Source organism: Engraulis encrasicolus, chromosome 10, assembly GCF_034702125.1.
Source record: "Engraulis encrasicolus isolate BLACKSEA-1 chromosome 10, IST_EnEncr_1.0, whole genome shotgun sequence".
NCBI lineage: Eukaryota > Metazoa > Chordata > Actinopteri > Clupeiformes > Engraulidae > Engraulis > Engraulis encrasicolus.
In genome coordinates, this window is record NC_085866.1 from 47,271,203 (window position 1) to 47,296,642 (window position 25,440).

The following is a 25,440-nucleotide window of genomic DNA, read 5'->3' on the forward strand; positions in this document are numbered from 1 at the left end:
CCAAAGAGGCAGAAGGCACACACGCCTTCATACTCAACACAAAGGTGGATCATCCAACTTGAGGAGCCAGAACAAATTGCCCCCACTCAAATCCAACCCCTAACATACCAGGTACCCTCAAGAAAAATGTCACAGAGCCCAGAGCAGAGCAGTGCCCAATCCCCTCAAAAGGGTCCAAGACCATTTTCTGACCATCTAGTCTAGTGTCACTTGACTTAATCTGTCAATTTAAGATTCTCAATATGCCAATGCAACAAAGTGGTCAATTCCGGTCTCGTAAATGGGCGTGTTTTATGTTATTTTATCCATTGAAATCCATTCATACCGGACCCCAATTAGTCAAAGCAGCTTAGAACCTTGTCACATTGATTCTGGAACGGTCTCAATCATCTCTGGTTCAACCTGATACAGATATGGCCATATACAGTAGTAGCCTTCCATCCTCCCACTCAATCACTCATACCCAACATCACATACAAAAAATCTAAACACACACACACACACACACAGTCCCCCACCCACAATCCATCTGCACAGTTAGGAGTCCTGTTAAGTCCTGCTAACTTAGGACAGCAGATGATAGGCCTTCAACACACGGTCCCATCCTGTTTTCCGTCCTTACTTGCACTCATGCTCTTTCCATCTTATTTTCGTCCTGGTTAATCTCTCCTTTTTCTCTCTTCTCCAACTATCATTTTCGAGAAATTCAAACCTCACAATTGCCTCCAGTTGTTCCCTATGTCCAGGTTTACTTCATAAACACAATGCTGGAGCTGTTTTTCAGTTTTCCCCAAATCACGCCATTTGCAGTAGATCACACATTAAAACAAGAGTCAAGGGACAGTAAGCTTAGAACAGCCGTTTTAATTAACAGTGTGTGGTGAGTTGTTTTCGGATGTGACACTGGACGTGACATTATTTTTTTCATTGAGAGATATAAGAGGACAAAGCAGAGCAAGAACCCAGACAAGCATTCAACATGTGTTTGTGGGAACTCAGCGTGAGGACTGCAGTGTTAACGTATAAGGAGCAGAGTATATACTGTAGGACGATTATACATTACAGCAACACGATTATAAAATCTCAGTGAAAACAGCTGCAGGTAGTAAAGTAGTTCAGTGTGTAGCTCGCTTGCCTTGTGGGGTTAGATACGTAATCTTCCATACTCAAATACGACCTTTATTGCTGGACGTGAAGGAGTGGTGTTTAAGATCATACTATGTGTATGGGTATGTTTGTGTTTATTTGTGTGTGTGAGCGTGTGTTTCGAAGCCCCATGTGGTTCTTATGACGCACTGCTGGCTTTCTTCCGCCTCTTTGCCAGAAGCGGGTTGCTCGAGTCTTCGATCGTTTTGATTTTGATCTGGTCGTAGTCCACTCTCATGGTTGCCAGGGCACTTGTCATTTCCTCCTGGAGACGATAAAAACAAGCAACAAAACACCATTGGAGATTCAGGCGGTCATTCAAATGCTAATGGGTTAGTTGCAATGTGTGTGTTTGTTGTGTTTCTTAGCCATCTACGGTACCTTCACATCTTCCCAAACGTGCTTCTCTTCATTCAGGACGCGACTCGTGTGGAGAGGGGTTTGGGGAACCTCCATCGACTGCTAATAATTCAAAGGATACAAACATGTCAGCCAGATCCATAGTTTGGAAGGGATGCAAACTTTGGATCATTTCACACCTCTTAAAAATCCAACAATGGACAACCGTGTTGGCAAAAGTCCAGGTATCAAGTACCAGGCATCAAGTCAAATGTGAAAGTGAAATCACATCATTTAGGCTAATGATTTGCCCTGCTTGAAAATAAGGATTTCTGGGAAGGAATCCCAGATAATCAATAAAAATGTAACTGAATAAATATGATCTCACTACAGTACACACTTCATCATACACTCCAATGGCAGGTCTACAGTGTACAGTGGTGCTCATATGTTTACATACCCCAGCAGAATATACGCTTTCTCTGCGATTTCTCACAAAATATGAAAGATTACACAAAACCTTTTTTTTCACTCATGGCTAGTGACTGGCTTAAGATATTTATTAGCAATATTCTGTGTTTACTCTTTCAAAAGCATGATCACAACCCAAACTACCCAGATGACCCTGTTCAAAAGTTTACATACCCTAGTTTCTGATGCTGAATATGGCCCTGTTTAACATCAGGGACCGCTCTAAATTGTTTGTGGTAGTTGTGGATAAGGCTCTTAATGTTCTCAGATGACAAAACAGCACATTCTTCCTGGCAGAATGGTTGTTTCCTATAATATCTTTGGGTGTCTTGCTGGAATCTCACATTTGAGGTTTCCCCTGAGTGGCTCAATGATGTTGAGATCAGGCGAGTGAGATGGTCCTTCATATTTTGTGAGAAATCGCCAAGAAGGCGTATATTCTGCTGGGGTATGTAAACATATGAGCACCACTGTACATGGCATGGGTTCACTAACATATGGCATTACCCAGTGGCATGGGAGTGGCTTACTTTAATCCATGGGTGGTTCATAAACTCTGTGATGGTCATCCTCTGTGTGGGTTCTGTCTTCAGCAATAGCTTGATCAGCTGTTTTGCTGCAGAAAGGGAAATACAGAGAGGATAGAAATGGTAAGGAACTGTTAACGTTAAACAAAAACACAGGGACAAAACGATTAAACGTTGTCCATTTGAATGTTGCTTAACCCGTTAAGATTCAACGCTATAAATTTGCTGTTACCAGAATCGCAATGACCAAGTCATAGTGCATTACTTAAGCCCTTGTCTTATGTCAAAGTAGTGTAGTACTGTGGTAGTTAAAGGGTAACGTCAGCCAATTTCAACAAGCAGTCGTAATGCTCACACTACCATGGACTTGTCAGTACCTGAGATTTTTTTTTCCTTCAGCCTTTTCCGAGATCCTAGTCATTGTAATGGGGGCAGGTGTTTGTAAAAATAACATCTTGATTTATTCCCAAAAACATCCAAAAGGTTAGGCAACATCAGCAGACCACTAGCAAACGGCCATACCTTTTGGGAAAATAATTGGAGTAGGCCTATGTTAAGATTTTTTTAAAATGTAAACAAAAGCGGCCCCCATTAGAATAGCTCATATCTCGGAAAGGGCTGAGCCAAAAAAATGCAGCATCACCGTGTACTGACAAGTCAAGGGTAGCGTGAGCAATACAACAGCATATTGAAATTGGCAGGAGTGCTCCTTTAACTTTTCAACGTCTATTACAGTGTTCCACTGGTGGAACTGTGTGCGCCATGGGGTTGGCACTGCTGTAATTAAAATGAAAGGCTACCTACTAGGTGCTAGGTCTGGCTTTCACAGACATCTTTATGTAGCAGATTTATGACCCATGAAAGAATAACATGGCATCCCTCCCTCCCATTAATAATCACATCAACAATCCTCAAAGGGTTTCCCGCCAAGGCCGAGCCCTTTGATCTGCCTTCTCTTGACTCACCTTCTCTGGCAGTGCCCCTACAGGACACTGCTGGAACTACACAATCCCGTCATACGCTTCTGTTTTAGCTGCAATGTCAGATATGGGCGGATGGATCAGCTTACCTTCCTCTGACACCGCTGACCACTCAGGGTTGGGGAACTCATACTGGCCGTTACGGATTCTCTTTTTCATGCCAGGGGACATGGCGAGGCCGTGGTTGGAGTAGAAAGGGGGATAGCCACATAGACTGCAGAGAGAGAGAGAGAAGGATGGGGGAGAGGAAAACAAGAGCAGAGAAAGGTGAAGTGAGAATGTGAGGAATGCTACTCTAATTACAGCAGAGACAGACAAGTGATGTTTACTGCGGAGTCTCACTTACAGTATGTACATGATGACCCCCAGGGACCACATGTCACAGGATTTATCATATTTCTCAGGCCCAAGGACCTCAGGAGCTGGAAAGACAATGACATCATACATGTAAAATGATTTTTGTAAACAACGAACTTAACTTATCTTTAAGTTTACATTTTTTCAAACAACACATCAAATTATTAATTAAAAATGAACCTGAAACGCTGTCACTGTTATTCACCTTCGTTGTTTTGCTTTTGTACTGACCTACATAGTAAGGCGTATAGCAGGGTGTTGCGAGGGAGTTGTGTGTGGTTGTTTCTTTGGCGAAACCAAAGTCGGTAAGTTTCAGCACAGCGTCTGGTCGTTTTGAGGTGTACAGGAGGTTCTCCGGCTGGAAAGATGAAACAGATTAAAGGGAGTTTTTGTGATTTGGCAGGTTTGTTTGGAGGTCAAGAGGAGTTCAGGAGATGCACGCAAACTGAAATGTTTTAAAACAGATTCTATTTACAGTCTGGAAGTAAGAAAGCACACAACAACGACCATCACAAAGACTACATCATAGTACACATGATTAATTTTGAAGTTGAAACAAACAAACAAAATCAAATCGACAGGGTAATAAGGTGCTGAGCTAAGCAGGTCTTTTTTGTCGATTCAAACCAGGCTGCTGGTAAGTACTGCTTGATCCACACATTGTCATGATTGTACTTTCCATTACGCCACGTACTGCTCATTGGTACCCTTGTTGTTGTTCATTTATTTTATATTCCTGGAACTTGTTGGGGGTAGTAATCCATAAATGCTGGCTGCTTCTTATCGACACATAGTAGTCACCATTTGCAAAAGCAAAGCCAGATGTTTCATATGCGGCCTTTGGGAATAGTTAATCTTGAAGCTAGGCCAGGTTATGTCTATGTCAACATCAGGTGAGACACAATAGTAATACTGTTATACTCTATTGTACTCTCTGGCATGGATAGACTGGCTCTTGCCAGACTTGTATAGTTACGCAAAGCTGTGTCAGGGGTGCTTCACAAGCTACACACACACAGGTCTGGTCTTCTGAGAATCTCTGTCCTGAAACGTGCCGTAGCAATTTCAATAACAATGGCGGCCCGCATCAAGGAGTCATTATTGTAGTGACTGTACCACATATTGATTCTTTAAAAGATGTACAGAGAACGATTATGAAGGCATTCGTCTCTGGCAAGGATGGGAAGTTGGCAGATGAAACCATGAGTCTAAGAAAACGAATCCAACATCCTCCGTGCTCCCTCATACCTAGTGAGTGGAGCTTGTGGAGCTCACGAAGATGTGTGGAACTACTCTTGTCTGGTGAGGGTCAGGCTAGGCCGACGTGCATTACATATTTGCCTACCTTGACATCCCTGTGTGCAATATTGATGGCGTGTAAGGCCTGAATGGCTTCTCCAATACTCCGCATTATCTCAGAGGCCTCTGGAAGTACACACACAGAACAGACATGATGACGCACAAACAGTACATAAATGTGTACATGTATGTGTACACACACACAGTCACACTATGAACAAATGCACAATCCCCTTAGCAACACTGTTGCAACCACTTACTGTTATATAGGTTCCATTACCATCCAGTTATCTGTATCACTATCATTATTTTTGTGATACCAACTTGCTAGTGCTGTTAATGAACAGTGAAGCACTAATGAAAGAAAGACAACAAATCTCTCATTTATATCATCCAAGTATTTCCAGTTATAGGAACCAAATGCCCACATGACAAAATTCAGACTGCCTTCTGTACCTCTCTCTGTGAATCGCTGGTCTCCTCTCTCCTGGATGCGATTGAACAGCTCCCCTCCGTCCATGCTGCGATAGAAAATATTCAGGTGGGAGAAGTCACATACGTAGCCTACGTCAGCAACACAAAGGTGTTCAAGCGCTGAGCAATTCAAGTGCAGGCCAGCCATAACAATGTTATAGGGCAAGGCTAACAGTACAAAGCTCTAAAGAGAATGCAGGCAGAGTTAAGTGCGGCGCCTGTTTCATAATTGGTGTTTGATGACTCACAAAGCTGTACTGCACTCCGAGCCATTTATTTGAGTTCAACACAGAATGGTATAGAGGGCTGGTGTACGTGTGCAGCCTTAATAGCCAGTATGCTGTCGAGATGAGCTACATAGCCGCCCAAACCCTAACCCAGTGTTTCCCAACCTTTTTTGTCCTGCGTACCCCCTAAGCCATTTTGTCATATGATGAGTACCCCCTCGCCCTCACACATGCTCTGTTCCTCTATCCCAATGTGACTACACTCAATATATTTGCTATTATTACATTTTTCCGCGTACCCCCTGAGGTGTGCTCGCGTACCCCTAGTGGTACACGTACCCCTGGTTGGGAAACACTGCCTTAACCAACCTAACTCCTAGGGATACTTCTGTAAGTGCGTTGTAATCAGGGCCGCTGACAGATTTTGCTAGGCCCAGGAGGACAAAATAATCTGAAAGGGCCCCCCCCTCTCAATAAATACAGGGTAAAGGGGACCCATTTCTAACTAAGTCAGCAACTTACTTGGTTGCAATGCAATTTCCCATTGGAAACCTAGGAAGTTGCTAACTGGCTAGCAATGATGCTTTTGAGAAACGGGGTCCAGGTTGCAATAGCTTGGTAGCTCATATCTACACAGCACAGGGCCCCGTCAATGGAAGTGGACGGTTTTTAATGCCACTTGTGAGGCTTTGTGGTGTTCCCACTCTCACCCATCCAGACAGAGCTCACTGACTGACTGACTGCATGGAAACTTTCCCCTTGCCTCTCCGCATTCGCTGCTTGGGTCACTTGGCTCGGGTCCAAATGCAACCAATTAACGTGTTTATAACCCGTGTGGATGCGGGACAGTTTATCACCACCATATGTAGAGACGTATGTAGCCTACGACATCATGATGGAAAGAGAACAAAAGACACACACACACACACACACACACACACACACACACACACACACACACACACACACACACACACACACACACACACACACACACGAACCATTCCATGACCATGAGGAGACATTTCTTGCTCTGATAGTGGTTCTCAGACACACACAAACACACACACACATGCACGCACCATTCCATGACCATGAGGAGACACTTCTTGCCCTGGTAGAGGTTCTCGTAGACGTCTGCGATGCCGACGATATGAGGGCAGCAGGAGGCTTTGCAGTGGAGCTCCACTTCCCGCCGTGCTTTCGGGCAATCCTGTAGCATCTACGAGACAAAGATACAGACAATAGAGTATGGTCAAATGCCTTTTAGAGTCACTATACCCTTATACATACATAATATGCTCAACATGGTAACTGGATGAATGGACTGTGTTTATATAGCGCTTTTCCACTCCTATGAGCACTCAAAGCGCTTCACATGTATGCCTCACATTCACCCATTCACACTCATATTCACACACCGGTGGCCGTTGCTTCCACGCAGGGTACCACCCTGCCACCAGGAGCAATTTGGGGTCAAGTATATCTTGCTTAAGGACACATTGATGGGAGTCAGATAGAGTGGGGCTTGAACCTGCAACATTTTGGTTGCCAAACAGGCTCCTCTACCAACTGAGCCACCACTACCCAGGGTTTCAGCCCAACACACTCAGTATGACCAGACCTCAACATACAGTGTGGTGCCAAAGGTAGGCCCTATGAGTCACATAATGATGCTTCAGGCAAATGTACCCCTTTGACCCAAAAGAGTTTCACTAACCATTAGATTCAGGGAGAGTTTTAGGTCTAGCCACCAGCCACCACACTATCAAACGGCGGGTGTAATGCACTGGGAGTGAAACTGTGTTGATACAATGGTGTACATGTCCTATGACTGGAAGCAATTCCTTCTCCAGTGCAGGCGAGTATTCATGGAACTATAACATGGAATTAATTAACACATGGTGGTATTGTAACAGAGGGAAGGGTAGGGTGCTTGGTTCTGAGGCAGAATGTAATTAATGAGGTGTGAATGCAGAGTGAAACAGTAATTACAGGGTTACTGCATATGGATTTAATATTCCCAGCAATGGCCATGGCCACCCTACGCTCCAACTACTCTTCAGGGAAAACAAAGTGTGTTCATTTGTACTTTGGTTTAATTCAGCTATAGAAAAACTGCAGTTTAGTTCCTATAACACACAACTGGTTCAGCCTGTACATGAAATAAGACCACAGACTCAAAATATTGACTGAATGCCTGTGGGAGATAGATGTTATGTTACAAGATGGAATTTCCTGAAGTCACATGGGCTATCAATGGGTCTTATCAAATCAAGCCTTTGCCCGTGCAAGAGGGAATAGAGAATGACGGAAGAGACAGGGCCTGTAGCATCCATGCACATCTTGCTATTATCTGTGATCTAATAGAAAGCACTTAGCTGGTCCATATCAATCAAGTGTGATGTCACTGGGCCCCACCAGATACACCATACACCTTAGCTTACTTACTTCCTGCTTGTATTGCGTCCAGCCTTAAAGTGATACTGTCCCATTTTTGGAAATAAGCTTATTTTACACCTCCCCTTGGGTTAAATAATAGGCTTTTATCTTTCTCCTGTATTCACAACCGTTTTCTAGTTATGGCAGTGCACATTTTACCTCCAAGCTAACAGTTAACATTGAGTCCTATGAGACCAGTTAGCCGCGAACTGGTCTCATAGGACTCAATGTTAACTGCTAGCATGGGGGTAAAATTTGCACTGCCATACCCAGAGAACGGTCGAAAGTACAGAAGAACGGTAAAAGCCTATTATTTAACTCAAGGGGAGGTGTAAAATAAGCTTATTTCCAAAAATGGGACAGTATCCCTTTAAGCCAAAATCTGACAGCTCTGTGCACAAGCAAAGCCGAAATGGTGCATTTGCTATGGATGATGCTATGCAGGGTTGCAGGAAGTGTGTGTGTGTGTGTCTGTGTGTGTGTGTGTGTGTGTGTGTGTGTGTGTGTGTGTGTGTGTGTGTGTGTGTGTGTGTGTGTGTGTGTGTGTGTGTGTGTGTGTGTGTGTGTGTGTGTGTGTGTGTGTGTTGTTTGCGTGCGTGTGCAAACTCAAAAGTGAAATAGTCAGTGAAAGAGTGGTTGGACCAAGAGGTTTGCGTGAGTAAGGCACTGTATGGACATGGTTGAGTTGGAAGGAATGTCTACAGGCCTGCATACCTGCATTTACAGGCTAAAGGTTTTATGATGTTATAATCCGACCATCCTCTACCTATATAGTACCAGTCATGTTTCACATGTTAATGAACTCAAAAACAGCTTTAGGAGGTAACACGCTAACCACAACACATGGAAAAGACAGCCGCTGAATGCAGACAATGTACCGTATAGGCACTGGATTACATAAAAGAAAGTGAAGCAATATTTTCCTGGGAAGGAGCTGCTCTGCAGGTACCAGCATTGGACAATGGGGGACTGAATGGAAATGCCGGTGAAATAAGTGGACCCTGGTTTATTAAAATTTACAGTTTGGAATAAACCCTTTGGCAGGAGGAAATAATCACCAGAAGACCCACATCGGACTATACAACAACCAATCGTCTCCGTTACTGAATGCCTAGCCAGTCTGGAGGTGCGTTTGAGAATCATCAAACTGTGAAAAAAAAACATGTGTCTCAGATTATCCAACTTTGTTGGCTTCAGCTGAGTCTGCAAATGTTCACCCCCTTGAAGCTGGCAAGGCAACACACCATGAAGGCCACAACAGAGGAGCAGCTAGCCTCAGAGAAGTTTTTCTTGATTGAGAAGCAAAATGATTAAGCTGAAGACGTGATAGTGGTTAATGAACCTGGAGTCCAAACACTGCCTCAATGTTGGAAAGGTAAACTGTTTGGTCCTGATCCACGGAGTTGGCTTTCTGACATTTGTTTGTGTTTAAATGCCTCCAGCACAGGCCAGACTGCAACGTGCCCTCACACCCTTGGAACAGGGCTTTCTGAGGCCACTCAAACTCCTGCTGGCAGTCTAGCCAAGTTCGACCCACATCAAGATGAGGTAAGGTGTAGTAGCGTGTCAAAGACACAGGGCAGGCTAAAAGGTTGTCCTTCAAATCCCTCTGCAGACAATGGGATAGTAAAGCATCAGCACAATGAATGACGAATGAATGAATTAAGGATGACGTATAGGATGTGCTTCATAGTGATTTGCCGGCCAGTCTTAGGTGCATTCATTAGCATGGACGCCATATGGATTTTCACCTTCTTGTCCCACACAGTGAATTTTGTAAGTGCATTTACTGCCACTACGATATGTCAGCTAATGGTTCTCTCCTGCATCTCCTCGATATACTGAGACAGTTGATGAGCACAACAATGTCTAAATGTTGAAAGGGTTGTTGGGTCCTGATCCCCCAAATTGCTTTTCTGGCATTTGCTGTTTTTAAGCACCCTCAATATACAGGCCAGACTGCAACCAGCCGTCACGCTGCCTTGAGCAGGCCTTGTCTGAGTCCCACCCATGTGAGCTGTTGGCTCTCTTTATCCGTCGTCTCCTCGACAGACTGGGATAATCTCCCAGCATGCTTTTCTCTGCTCTGCTCTACTCCACTCTGCTCAGCATGCCCCGTGCACAACACAGCAGTCCACATTTAGCAACCAACACACATCCACCACCCCATCCCCACTGAGAGGGCTAGTGGAGTCTCGGGCCATGGATGTGACGCAACGTGGAGACAGCAAAGCACGAGACAAGACGAGACATCTGTCTGACTCTTTACCTTCTCTTGCCCCAGAGCAGCCAGTAGATATGTCACACAGGAAGTTGGTTGTGGTGGCCACTGCAAGGTCTCCAAGTGCACACAACAAGCCACAAAAATAAATGCAAGCTCCAGCAGCAAACTATTCATTCAGGTAGTGAAAGTTAAATAGCTAAGGGAATGGTTCCCTTTTGATTGTCACTTCTGAGCATGATTGAGACGATTTCCCTGAACCACATTTGGTACAAAATAAAACAATCAAACAGGTGCACCTGCTTTTCTGGCATACACTTCCCATTGCAAACAAATGAATCACCATTTAAGTTACTACGTTGTGTTCCACTTCAGCCACTTACGATGAAAGAAAAGAAACCATCAGGTCCAGCCCAGGCAACATATGAGATTACATTTTAAGAGCTGCAAAACAATGTGTGAGAACTGAAGGCATTTGCTGTAAGTGCTATTTTAGCAGTTAGTGGACAGTGTGGTGGGCAAGTTACTCAAAAACTGTAATGCACTGATGTTATGTTACTGTCTTTTCAAAGCAATCCCTTACTCTGCAATATTGCCATATTTAAAATGTTACTCACACCAAAATAACTTGATATGGATCTAGCCATTTACAGTGTAAATCAAGCTCATGAGTCAGGACTCTTTCACCTCCCATCCAGGAGGTGTTTCGGTAGCATCCAGACTAAAAAGTAGCAGGTTCTGGAATAGCTTCTTTCTGACCCACCACACTGAACAGTGAACACCATTAAAATTAAAAACACCAACATGTTACAGTAGCTACAGATACAGTAAAGCATATTGTAACTTAAGTTACTAGCATTGTAGCTATAGTGTATATTACATCCCCCTGTAATGTCTTAGGCTACATTACTAGTTACAGCAAAAAGTAATGCATTACAGTAAGTAGTTTTGTAACTAGTTACTCCCAACACTGTTAGTGGATAGGTTGGGTATTTGAGGAAATGCAAAGTTGTTAAGAGCTTCTCAACAACATATGGGTACCTCCCTGCTCTTATGTAAATGACACTATACATTATTACTATAATTCTTAACCCGTTAAGACACGGCGTCATATATTTGCTGTTACCAGAATGGCAATGACCAAGTCAGAGCATTACTAAAGGCCCTGTTATATGGTATAGTGTAGTACTATGGTAGATACTATTCAATAATGACTATTACTCTGTGCCACGAGATGTACGGCGTGCATTATGGGGCTGCAGAGTTGAAATGAACTCTGTTTCAGATCACACTTGGTCCCACTCAAAAATAGTGCCAATTCTACAGTTTGGTCAGAGTAACATTTGCTGAGTTAATTCTACTCAATATTTTGTAAATATTAGAGCTGTAGAGCTGAAATCACTGGCCATCTGCAGAATGTTATACACTGCATTCTGACTCATTTGTTAGAGCAATTTGACTCTCCACAGAGCTGTAAATACTCTTTCTGGATTAATATAAGTTTACTCTGTTATACATAAACCATTCTGTAGCGCAGCACCACAAAACGAAACTCAAGCACCACAAATTGATCAACAGTCACACATACTGTACATGTCAGTGGGGGTATACACATGACATAACACTTGCACTGGCCTGCCTTTTTTGCCTGTAGCACCACACAATGCTACTTGTTATGTGGGAAACACTGTATAGACAACCCTTTTTTAGTTGTTTACTGTGTAGAGCAGATGAAAGCATTGCGTCTATACTCTGCAGTAATGACTGTGAAAGTATGGATATACTGATGGCAGTGAGGGCGGCACGCCGTGTGGTATCAGATGTTCTAAAAAGATATTCAAATCCTGTTTGAACTATACAAGTGGAAAAACATTGTGGCCCCTGATTTAAATACAGAGATTGCACATGTAAAAGATGCGGTGTATAAGTTGTATTTCCTGCATGAAAGGGTTTGTGAAGTCGATGCACTCAATAGACAGGTGGATGAACTCTTATCTGTGATATTTGAGAGCTGCTCTGCCGTGCAATACTAGAACGCAGTAACTCAAAATGGTCGAAAAAAATTTTTATATCGGAAATCGGTTCTAAACTACCTCAATTGTCTTGTGTCCAAAAATGGTGGTCCAACACCGTCCCGTTTTGGAGAAAACTCATTTTGAAAGTGCAAAAATGACCCAAAAAAGGTTAAACAAAAACGCAGTAAATCGGCGAGTTACTGCTGCACGTTCCAATGGGACTGGTTTGGGAGTAGACAGTAATACAAGCTAAGAACGCAGTAACTCCATTTTGTGGCAGTAATACCAGCCAAGAACGCAGTAAGTCGGGTTTTTGTGGCAAAAAGACACATAAATGTTGTTTTTTTGGGTTTTTTTTTGTGGCAATTAAATTTCTATCCTAAAAAAGCATTACCAGGAAGTGTCACCACCAATTTACCGACAACACAGTTGTCGCGCCATATGGAAAACTTTGAAGCCTTTTTTCTCAGTTTGCCGTTTTTAGAGTTACTGCGTTCTAAGATTGTACGGCAGTGCTGGTAAGGAGCTACCCCTGGTAAGCCTGTATGAAATGGCCTTGCACAGTCATTTTTTTTCTCAGCGGTGTCTGACTATGAATGCACTGAGAGGGTGGTGAGGTCATTTCGACCGAGTGGATCAATTTTCAATTATCCCCTCGTCTTTTAACAGCTTCCTCGAGTCTTTAGGAAACCCCTTTCCTCACAGCAGGAGAGATCCTGTGTGTTTGTGTACCATGGGCATTTACATGCATGTATGCAACTGTATAGGGAAACCTACAGTATGACTGACTATATTTCATTTTAAGAGGCTTCCCCTTTGGTACATTACAGTTTAGTGGTGTAGGCCTACAGATGGCTTTCTTTAGCCAGATGGGAGAAAAAAGAATCAGATCAAAGCACAGACTTCAGTGGCCTTTCCTTAGTGGACCATTTCATGGCCATATCCAGTCCTTAAAAGGTCTGTCTGTGACCCGTGCCCCCACCTAAAAAGTTAGTGTGCCACTTTTATGATGGATTTTGAGGTTTTTTCGCTTTCGCTTTAAGGACAAGGCCATCAAAAATGAGCAAGAAACGTCAGAAACCCCATATATCATTGTGTTATATTCCCATGAGTACAATGTGGAAAGTGTTCGCAGAAGTGCAGGCTTCTGACTGCCAGCCCATCATGACTGAACATACTCTTGGGGGCATACCTTAGGCAACATAAAGTGGCCTATGGTGCCAAGTCATATGGACCTGACTTGGGCGGTTCCTTTTTGCCCTCGGTCCCCCTCACATGTTATGACTGCAATGTGGTCCTTTGCATGCATATTACAGGGAAGGGAATTCAGTCAGGCCTATTCCCACACAGAGACATTTTTGGAGGGGATTCGTTGCATAGCTTCTATAACAAACAAAATCATTGTTCCTGATAGATCCCACAATAAGGAAGTTCATTCATTTTAAGGATGTGGGCGAGGACCTGGAGGGACTTCACAGAACACTTTCTCCCACGCCTATATGCAGTCTGGGCCTCCTAACATGACAGCTACGTCCACGATGAGTAGAAAACACTGAAATGAAGATTACCTTTAACGCGGACTTTTCGCCGTTGCTCTTTCGAAATATTTCCAGCACCTTGCCATTGATGCCCATTCCAAGTACTTGATTCGTAACTTTGTAGTCGTCGGTTATTGCGTTCTTCTTCACCTGGGGGGTCGGCTTTACCTGGGTGATTTGTTGGTTAAGTGGGTGCTGCCCAGCCTCGTTCATGTTTTGCGCGTTGGACAGCATTCTGGCTTATTGAAAATTACTATTTTGTTCCGTATATGGTTATTTTCCGACGGAAACAGTGGGACGAATGTTCCTAATGCTGTTCACCAGTGACTGTTTCGGATTTCTTTTCTATCCAATTAGCAGTCGGGAGTCAAACCGCCCGACATCGAGTCAGCATAGAACTACTATAGTCTTATACAGACGTGTAAATGCCACACTCACAGATGATTAACTTTTGAGTGTCCCATAGTCATTTCATTACGCTCAAATTTTACCATTGCGCTTTCGGATGTTTATCGGGCAAGACGCGCGTCCGAGCAAATATGGACAAGAATGTTCTTGCCGCCGTTGACAGTTTTCCTCATAACACTGCGGAACAGTGGCAACTCCCCACCCGGGCTTCCTCTTCTACATTCTGACTTGGTTTTCTTTTGAAGGGTTTACCAACAACAGCGCTCAGACTGTCCTGGTTTAGCTACCCGATTACAGTCAGCGAGCCAGCGCTATCGTTTCCTGTCTGTGACCTCACGGTCCAAGTCGGGCTGCGACAGTTGTGCTGTCCTTAAAGGCATAGCCATGCAAATCCCTGCAGCATTTCAATTTAAAAAACAGCCCTCTCTTTCTTCAATGAGTATCATCATGTAAGGACGACTTTATATCACTGTTATTACTGCAAGGCAAATGCGTGCGTAATATGAATGAGTCGGTCCACAGGGTCAACCTTGAAGTGTCATTTAGAAAAGGCCTTCCGCAGTATGCTGCCTTGTTTAGGGCATGTTTAATGCTAAATAGCCCATGTATGACAATATTGGGGCTTCAGTGCAGGGCGGGACCAATAAAAGTGTAACACATAATAGAAGCCTAATAAACAACAATTGAATTATTTATGTATATATTAAATAATCTAAGCTAAAGGCAGGATGATACTAACAAGGCTGTAGGCTACAAGACACAGTATAATGCAGCACAGTCCAGGGCCAGGCACTCCTGTTGACCAGGTTAGGTCCTTAGCCTGTCTGTCCTATAGGTGAGGGAAGGCCCAATGCAGTTCTTGAGAAGGTACTGGTAAAAAACAATAATTATCAGTTTAGAATATGCACAACTGTTGCAGTCCTGTAAAGTAGGCCTATATTTCACAGAATATGTAGGCCTCAGGTAATATGTGGCTATAAAACTCTTTCGAGCTTATCTGACCACCTCAGAACAGGCTATATGAAAGTGAAAGCCCAACTGGGAAACTCCAACTCCCATTGCCATTGTGACACAGCACTACACAGCACACAAGTGTTCACTGCACACTGCTCACAATAAAATTGCATTTATGCCTCACCTGTGGAAGGGGGCAGCCCCCAATGGTGCCTGCGCTCAAAGGGAGCAGTGCGGCAGAATGGTATCATGCTCAGGGTACCTCAGTCATGGAGGAGGATGGGGGAGAGCACTGGTTAATACTCACCCTGGCGGGTCGGGAATTGAACCGGCAACCTTTGCGCTACAAGTCTGATGCCCTAACCGCTTACCCATGACTGCCCACCTTATCCATGACTTTGCCATTGATTAACCTGCATCTATCAAACCACTTTGAACTATAGCCCATCATTATCACGCCATTCATTCTAATAATGTGTTTAGGGCTCACACTTAAGTCCCATCATGTTGAGACCGATGACTATGTGCTGGCATTCCCACATGGGAACATCAAATGGCAGATAGCCAGCTGGGCCACACCAACTTGGTTGTGATTCTTTTTTATTGCAGCACCACCGGAAGTATGGGCAGGTTCAGACAATGCCTCAGCACCACAGCTCACATCAAATACCCTAGTTAGGGCTTGGCCATTGAAGGGGTGCAAGGTAGGATTAAAACGTTATTTAATTACCTTCGCTTTCCCGAGTTAAGCTAGTCTACTATCACTGTCCTGTCCACTTGGCGCCATAGGCCTATGTCCTTGAATCAGGGCTATCTTCTTATCTCATCATCTTCTCAACTAGAGATCCACATCTAATTTCCTCAACTAGTCAGCCTGTTAGAGAGGAGACTGCTGACATATTATTATTATTTTTGAAAGTGGGAAATATTTCTGTGTGTGTGTGTGCGCGCGCGCGTGCGTGCGTGCGTGTGAGTGATTGAGAGAGAGAGAGAGAGAGAGAGAGAGAGAGAGAGAGAGAGAGAGAGAGAGAGAGAGAGAGAGAGAGAGAGAGATTGCACAACACAACATGACCTAAAACTAAAGGCATTGGATATTTCATTCTATCATATGCTGCTATAGAAATAGTTTTAAGTCCAAACATCATAGTATGGCCCAGGCACCAAAATAAATAATAAAAATATATATATATCGAATTCTCTGTGTAACTATACTGGATTATGTTTGGGAGACATTGCACCAAGACACTGCGTGCGTCCTGGGAACCAAATGCTTTGGTCTAGTGCTCCTACCCGGACGTATTTTCCATCGCGCAGTTCTCCTCACGGCAGACAGGAGGCAGCTGCTTCATGCTTCCTACTACAAGAATTTAGACAGATAACATTGCACTGGGAAAATGTATCATAACTTTTAAACATCGAGTTAAACAGTCTCCATCCGTAGAAGAAGGATCCACCCCAAACCGGTTAATTTTCAGTGCCAAGATGTTCGAGAAAGCATTTCGTGTGAAGTCCAACACAGTGATAAAAGGATCTGACAGGTGTGAAATGGTTTTACATCTAGTTTAACATCATATGATTCTACTCTACCTCATAACTATGTATGCAGTGAATATGGCTAGTCAAAAATACCAGTCGACTGGTTTATGGACACGCCGACGAAGTTAATATAGCATAGCCTAGTCAGCTCTTTACAGTAAATGAATGTCAGCAACGCAACTTCTCATGACTAGTCTAATCTCTTAACGACTGAATGATTAATAACGTGCTTCTGTATGATATGAATCGCTCAACTTTCTATATCAATGTATTTGTTTTACATCTAACCTTTATCACAGAGATATACCGGTATGTAGCCTACAAATTTGGTTGGCTATTTAAATGAATGAACACCAGCCGATGTGGATGGTTATGGTGCAGTTTTGGTGTATTTAAATATACTTTTCTTTTGCTTGCAGGAGAAAGTTAAGAGCAGATATCTCTGCGTCTTTTCCAGCCCTCTCGCCAGATGAGCTGTCTGAGCTTGTTCCCAACAAAGATGAATTGAACGTGGTGAAAGTGTATGCACACAAAGGGGATGCCGTCACATTCTATGTACTCCACAAGAACCCCATCTTCTTTCAGATTGAGAAGCACATTTACCCTACAGGTAGAACGGATGGTGACCTTTGTCTGTATGGTGAAACCACTTCATCTGTGCAGATATAAATAGCTTGCTAATACGGTAACTCCATAAATATTTGGACATCTGCACAATTTTCATCTTTTTGGTGCTGTACACCATCCCAATGGATTTGAAATGAAACAAACGAGATGTACATTAACAGCAGACTTTCAGCTTTAATATGGGGGTGTTTGCGTCCAAATCGAGTGAACTGTGAAGGAATTATGACATTTTCTATCAGTGCCACCCCATTTTTAAGGGACCAAAAGTAATTGGACAGTCTAGTATTTATACATCAAACTTTCAATTTTTAATTATTTGGTTGCAAATACTTTCCAGTCAGTTACAGCCTGTAATTTGCAATCCATAGACGTCAATAGACACTGGGTTTTATCTCTGGTGATGCTATGGTGAGCTCTCTATTGCAACAGTCTTCAGTTCCTGCTTATTCTTACGGTATTTTCCCTTCAGTTTTGCCTCCAGCAAGTGAAATGCTTGCTCAACCGTACTCAGGTGAGGTGATTGACTGGGCCATTGAATAATATTCCACTTTTTGGGGGTAGAAATGGCTTAGTGGCTTTCAGATGAAGCTTTGGGTCATTGTCCATCTGCACTGTGAAGCATTGTACAATGAGTTCAGAACCATTAGATTTAATATGACATGATAATATAGCCTGAAAATCTTCAGAATTCATCCTGTGGCTTTTGTCGGAAGTCCTCATCATCAATAAATACAAGGGGAAAATAGTATTGACAGATATGCATGCCCACACCATGACACTACCACCACCATGATTCACTGATTGGGTGGTATGCTTTGAATCATGAGCAGTTCCTTCCCTTCTCTATACTCCTTTCTTCCCATTACCCTTGTACAAGATGATTTTTGTCTCCTCTGTCCATAGGATGTAGCTCAAGACCTATACAGTCTTTTTAAGACGTTGTTTGGCAAAGCCGAATCTGGTATTGCTATTTCTGATGCAATCAATAATTTACATCCTTTAGTAAACCCTCTGTATTTCCTATGGTGAAGTGTTCCTCAATGTTCTTGATCTTTTTCTTGATTGTTGCCTTGGACATGTATCCACCGTTCACCTGGACACTGTTCTACATCTGGCCAACTGTTGGGAGATGGGTTTTTGTTCACCAGATACAGAATATTGTCTGTCATCCACAGCATTTGTCTTCCATGTCTGCCAGGTAATTTGGTGTTACTTTTTTTCCAACATTCTGAACTCTTGAATTAGTCATATTCAATGTTTCCCCATCTCTCAAATGGGTTTGTTTTGATTTTTTTCAACCTTATGATGGCTTACATCACTGATGGTGACAGGTGGACTTTGGATCTCATGGATATTCCGTAAAAATATATGGAAATGCAAATGGAACACTTCAAATTAACTCCAAGACCTTGTATTGACATCTTGGTGATGGTGTAGTAAGGGAATAACACACATCTGACTGGAAAATAGCTGAAAAGCCTACTGTCCAATTACTTTTGATCCCTTGAAAAGTGGGCAACACACACAAAAAACGTTGCGATTTCATTCCTGTTTGTGCGATATGGATTTTAACACCCTCACATTAACGCTGGGAGCCTACAGTTAATGCACAGCTTGTTTGTTTTATTTCAAATCCATTGTAGTGGGGTATAGGGTGGAAAAGGATGATAATTGTGTTGCTGTCCAAATATTTCTGGCCCTAACTGTATATCTGCCAAGTCATGGGCAAGCGGTTAGGGAGTTGAGCTTGAAGCATTCTCCTCCATGACTGAGGCAATCTGAGCATGGTACCTACTTGTTTCATGTTACGCCTCAAGTCGTCGCTTATAATAACTTACGATTGTATGTAATACTTAGCTAACAAGGAAATCGTCATACAACAATGTGTGTGTCTCTCCAAAGATAGTAGAGTACATGCTGTTAAAACATGTTAGACAAGATAAAAACCAACAAAACTTTCTTTCTGAGATTAGATGAACATTGCACATTATTATAATAGGCCTACCGTCTCCCTTCACTGCTCCCATGGGTAGTCTGTCAAGCGTCCTGCTTACAATAGTAAGGCGAAAATACAATTTCGTTGTGTTTCTTTCAAATCTCTGTCCCAGTAGACTCCATGGCTTCTCAAACTCTTACTGAAGACGGAAGTAATGAGCAGAATGATGGGATTACTGAAGCTTAATATCACTGATCTACTTCAACCTACTCTATAGTAGTTTTGTTTTGTTAAATTGTACCAATGTTTTTACAGACCCCCCTAACTCCCTGGCAATGAGCCATGAAATACCAGGGTCCCCAGACCTCACTTTGACTATGCCACCTGAAAGCAGTTCCACCAGCCGCTTTTCTCACTGCTGTATTTAATAATGTAACGTTTCATCTCAGCAGATGTCTGCAGACTAAAAGCCTTTTCATCTGTTCCAGTGTACACCCTGTGGAGGTATCCCGAAATGCTCCCAGCTCTCAGAACCTGGCCAGCTGTTCTGCAGAAGTTAGTCGGTGGAGCAGGTGAGTGCGCCTTATGATCGAACACAAACTTTCTATTTGAGTTTCTTCATTGACAGCGTATTAGAACTGTCAATTATTTAATTTATTTTTAAATCAGTTTGAGTCACTAACCTAGCAAAGAGTGTCTATGTGACAAAATACCATAAAGGTATACCTGTGGGACAATAAATGTATACCTGTTGGACCAATGTGATCCACCATCATGTGTTATTAATACAGGGAATGTAAAATGAATGGTGCAGTATCAACATGTATCACTTTTGTCTATCTCTCCTCATCAGATCTTATGCTTCCTGGAGTCGTGGTGCCTTCCTGTGGTCTCCCTAAGGTTGACCGTGGAGACTGCTGCGCCATCACGGTGGTTGGAAACAGGTGAGTGTACTCTACAAGGTCACATTTTCATGCCTTTCACAGCGCTTTGTCCAAACTGTGGAGGCATTCCATATACACGTAAAAATGTTACCCTGCGGTCAGACAGTGGGCGTTGAAGGCGTGGAAAGCGGCTGAAGTAATTGACTTTGTGTGGAAGAGCAAGCGGCAGAATCAGCGAAAGCTGCAAAAGCTTTTCTTGCATCGAAGGAGTCAAAAGCATTAAAAGAGAAGTTGAACTGCAGCGAAAAATATGTAATGAGCTATGAAAGATATGTAATGAGCTATGAGTTCAGCGGCAGGAGGTGGCAGCCAATGGAATGTTCATACTTTTCTAAACATGAGCTTCTGATAATTCGTTCAAGGTTGAATCTTTTGCTGTGTTCGTCGTCCCTGATCTGTGCTTTCCAGACGGGACTCTGCAACACTTTAGCTGTTTCAACGCCTGTTGTCTATTCCTACAGGAACCTTCAAAATAACTGAGGTGCACAGCACCTTGTAGAAAGTGACGTGTGAGAGAGGTCCCGAGCTTCAAGTGGAGGAAGACTTTTTTTTTTTCATTAGGTGTGAATTATCAAAATTCACAATTAGAACTTTCATGAATATACCACCACCATATTCACCAATACAACATAGAATATTGCATACATAACGCCTGAATCTTATGGACATGAGTATGGGTTGACATCTGAATACTAACGGATGGCAGATTTGATAGCAGCTGGACATAACCTGTGCCATCTTGTTCTTCATTTGTGGAATCGCTCCAGTGTAGAAACATAGTCTCATACATGTTCAACATAGTGGATGGTTATGTTTTTGTGTGAACAACTAATGAAAACAACATAAAAATATCAAGATGTGAATGGCAATCATTCTCAAAGGAATTGCGGTAACACTTTATTTTAGGGATACATCTATTAGCACTAATACATTCAATGTTAATGCCTGCATAAGTAACTTTTAAAACATGTACTAAGCAAACGCTAAGGCCTACTAGGTCCTTACTAACGTTAAATTGGTAATAAATCCCTTATTGTGCATGAACAAGACATTTGCGAATACATGCCTAACAAACGTTTGATTTTGCTTTGTACATGCCTTACAAGTTACTTATACAGGCACATTGTATGTATTAGTGCTAATAGATGTATCCCTAAAATAAAGTCTTACTGGAATTGCATGCCACAATAGGCTAATAATTGTTTTTTGCATTTAATGTGCTGATAATTATGTGTTGGTTAAGTAGAGCAGACTGATACAACAATATGTGATGAATCAGCTATTACACCACATATTCTTTTTTTCTGTTCATTAATGTTCTGTTCATCAATTGTTTTTCATCAAAACACAAGCTAAAAAAACATACACCACACACAACAAACAAAAACACATGTTGCAATGCAATGTCCCAAAAGAGGATATATTCTATGGATAGAAAGTTAGAAACATAAAAGTACCTACGTAACAGTAATGGTGCATTCCAGTCCCAAATAATCCTAGTAGGAGATCTCACTTATCCAACCTACTACTACGAAAAATGCTCTGGAACGCCAGTCGGAGTGGGAGCTCCAACTAGCGATGTCGGGGTGACTCGCACTACTCCCGCCTCAACAAATCGAAGTCGGATGATAATGGCGGCCCCCATGGAGCCGTTATTTTAAAATGTCAATAAATAGTGAAACTCCATTTCTGTTTTGTGCAGCTTTTCCAAACACAGCCATTTTTACTCAACACAATATTCATGTTATTACATTATATTGTGTCAACATAAATGTAAAATATGACAGTAATAATTATTATGGCTGTTTTGGCTCGTATCAAAACACTTCGCTAAAGTCAGCTCAACTGCGGCAGTTGCCATGGATGTAGAACTTCCACTTCAACTGTCAGGAACGGCAGCTGAAATATCCAGGTAGGATAAGTGCGATCTCCTACTAGAATGATTTGGGACTGGAATGCACCATAATACAGTATGTTCCTCTAACTTGAAAAGCTTTGTTATTTTGTTCCAAGAGCTCCAGTTGCCGTGGGAACTGTTACTATGTCGACCTCGGATATGATGAACAGTGGCATGAAAGGCAGGGGACTGAATGTCATCCACACCTACATGGACCAACTGTGGTGAGTAGTGACGACCACCCTGTGGGGACTGTGTGTGGGGGGGGCGTGCTCGTGTGACGTTCTTGTTGAATGCCCACTTCCTGTGCTGAACTGTCCTCAGGACTGGTACTGCTAATTGAGTGTGGCTGTAAACACCCTTAAAACCTCACTAGTAGCCAGGCACTTTTGCTGCTTCAGCTAATCACTGAATGTGCATATTTGCCCATATTTCCGCTATATTTATTGACATTATTTCAAATCATTATTTAAGCTCTACAGACAAAGCTATGTAAATAACTATTCTGCAGGGCATTTGGTGACAAGACTGCTCCGCCCATCATCGCCAATGCTGAGGAAACGGCGGAAGCATTAGCAAGGGAGGACAGTGGGGAGGAGGAAGAAGGAGGAGGAACCGGAGAGGAGGAGGAGGGAGGAGGTGAACTTCACCCGGGACCTGAAGGCATGGGCCTGACAGACTCCAACTCTACCTGTCCAAACATCCAGGAGCTCAGCCTTGCTGAGGGAGACACAGAGAAGGGAGAAGGAGTTGGAGGAGAGGAGGAGGAGGAGGGCGACGACGAACAGGACTCCAGGTCTCCTCAAGGTGGTGATAAAAAAACGTAAAATCTCCAAGCGTTGGAAAATTAAGGGATTTTCAGTGTTGCCATTCCTTCCCATCCTCCCTTCCTTGCCCTAGAGGCTTGTTTTCTTTGCATTTTTGTCTTTGAGGGGGCTGTGAGTTGAACTGTTAATGAAGGCCTTTGGAAATATGCAGGATGACAGCACTGTCAGACGTACCTGCGGGCAAGAGAAGAAGAGAAGACCTATTATTTACATTATATGATGTGTTACATGTATTTAAAGGGTGCTGACAGATTTCATCTTCTGCAATTAACATGGCAGAGGTGAAATGAATGCCCATATTAACACACAGTTGTGGTTTAAATAAGCAGCTTAACTGTGCAATGAGAAGTTTTCATTAGATCTTTAAGATGCTGTTGACTCATGTAACAATTACCAAGCATGCTGTTTACAGACTTTTATTACTTTTCTTTTGGATGGCTTTGGAGAACTAGTATTTTTTTTTTCAATTTACATTTTATTTACATTAATTACAATTATTTACATTACATTCATTTTTACTGCCTTTATATGTGTCCATGAGGTCTTGTTTTATTTAGGACCCAAGAGTGGTCTCCATGGTGGAAAGAAAACAGACCACTCATACAATCATTATGAAGAGTTCAGATGCAAAACCCACTAAGAGCATTTTTGACGAGTTTACAAAAAGAGGCTGTATTTCAATAAATTAAGTACACTTAAAAAATCAGTCCATCTAATTCATTGCTGCTTGACTTTCTGCACTTGATTATGAAATTTGATTGGCTTTGTGTTTGTAATTACTTGGTGGTTTTACAATTGTTTGTAATTGTTTTTTTAGAGGGTTTTGTATCTGAAATCTTATTGTTAGATTTTTTATGTTATCAGCAGACACTGTAGAGCAGTGATTCTCAGCCTTTTTTGAACAAACCTCCCCTTGACCCTAGCCTGGGAACTCCCATACTGCCTAAAGTTCTACACAATCGTTTCGATCTGAAAGATCTCACTTGTGATTAGGTCTGGTGGTAACCAGGCAACCTTGACCCCACTTAGTTTAAAAAAAACTAAAATAGACTAATGCCCCTCATTTGCAACTGACCACCCCTCTCTCAGCTGCCTCCTCCTCAATGCCCCCCAAGGGCTTCCTAACTCCCCCTGGGGGGCTGTAGAGCCCCTGTTGAGAAAGGCCACTGTAGAGGTATGTGTCATTAGGAGACTGGTGGAGGCCCCTGAGGTCCTGGGGGCCTGGGCCTTGGCCTTTATGGATGACTCCTCCATCAGGATTAGAGAGGAGGCACCAGAGAGGAGCAACATGGCCTGAGGGGAAATGAGGTGTACTCAGATCCTGGTGGGAATGTTGATGTTTTTTTGGCTCTTTTGGAGATTGTTACAGTACCTGTTCCACCGGAGGAGGTTAACCCTGTCTGTCTGTCTTTGTCTGTTGGTCTGTTTGTCTGCCCGTAATGTCTGTGTTCCTCTGCAAGGGGTACCAAACACACTGCAGCCGTATATAAAGTATAAAGATTTAATAGATGGATTACGCTCATTATGTCTGATTGTTACATAAAGATTTGTATGAGGCTATAAAGTTCATGTGCCACCTCTGATTGCCTGCTCTTTTCACGTTTGTTATCGTACAGAGCAAATGGATGAGCTTCTGCTGCAGTGTTTCTTCCACGCCCTGAAGGCCAAGGTGAAGAAAGCAGACCTCCCCCTGCTGACCAGCACCTTCCTCAGGATCCACATGGTCTCCTGCTGGTATGACTAACCCCCTCTGTCTTTCTCTCTCTCTTTTTCTTTCTCTCTCTCTCTCTCTCGCTCGTTAAGTTATATCGTTGTGTCAATCTCTGTACAGTTATTCCCCTTCTACACACGCACACACGCACACACACACACACACACACACACACACACACACACACACACACACACACACGCGCGCGCGCGCACACGCACACACATGCACACACACATGCACATTCACACACTGCTAAATTCTGTTCATACAGTGGTACCATATGGTTTGTTATGTTCTAATGGTCTTAAGTGGATATCTCCTTCATCTCTTACAGCCCGGGTGGGAGACAACTCGATATTAAGAAATCCAGCTACAAAAAGGTAATTTGAAAGTTTGATGTCACTAAAGCTCAAAGACTCGCACTCTTGCACACTTGCACTCCAGCACTTGTCCGCTGGCACTCTTTAGCCTCTGGCAGTATGACACAGTGTTATATTTTTATCCACTGTGTTACATTGTATTATCTTACGTAGGCTAGGTGCCAGTGTCATCCGATGGCAC

At 42.9% G+C, this 25,440-nt stretch overlaps 2 protein-coding genes across 2 annotated transcripts in view; one reads left to right on the plus strand and one right to left on the minus strand.

Moving 5' to 3' along the window:
* Positions 1–849: 849 nt before the first annotated feature.
* LOC134457208 (MAP kinase-activated protein kinase 2-like) lies at positions 850–14,767 on the minus strand. Its single transcript, XM_063209095.1, has 10 exons — positions 14,067–14,767; positions 6,903–7,042; positions 5,576–5,640; positions 5,166–5,245; positions 4,052–4,178; positions 3,810–3,885; positions 3,553–3,677; positions 2,487–2,572; positions 1,528–1,608; positions 850–1,411 (listed from the first exon to the last, which is right to left on the minus strand). Exons 1-10 carry the CDS (start codon positions 14,268–14,270, stop codon positions 1,286–1,288), a joined length of 1,110 nt encoding a protein of 369 aa, XP_063065165.1. The 5' UTR covers positions 14,271–14,767; the 3' UTR covers positions 850–1,285.
* A 1,890-nt stretch (positions 14,768–16,657) lies between these two features.
* eif2d (eukaryotic translation initiation factor 2D) overlaps positions 16,658–25,440 on the plus strand; it is a 17,779-nt gene continuing 8,996 nt past the window's right edge. The window contains exons 1-8 of the mRNA XM_063209096.1: positions 16,658–16,936; positions 17,354–17,544; positions 19,986–20,069; positions 20,351–20,441; positions 22,455–22,562; positions 22,850–23,145; positions 24,782–24,899; positions 25,214–25,259. Of these exons, the coding sequence (XP_063065166.1) occupies positions 16,881–16,936; positions 17,354–17,544; positions 19,986–20,069; positions 20,351–20,441; positions 22,455–22,562; positions 22,850–23,145; positions 24,782–24,899; positions 25,214–25,259 (990 nt within the window). The 5' untranslated portion in view covers positions 16,658–16,880. The remainder of the gene's footprint in view (positions 16,937–17,353; positions 17,545–19,985; positions 20,070–20,350; positions 20,442–22,454; positions 22,563–22,849; positions 23,146–24,781; positions 24,900–25,213; positions 25,260–25,440) is intronic.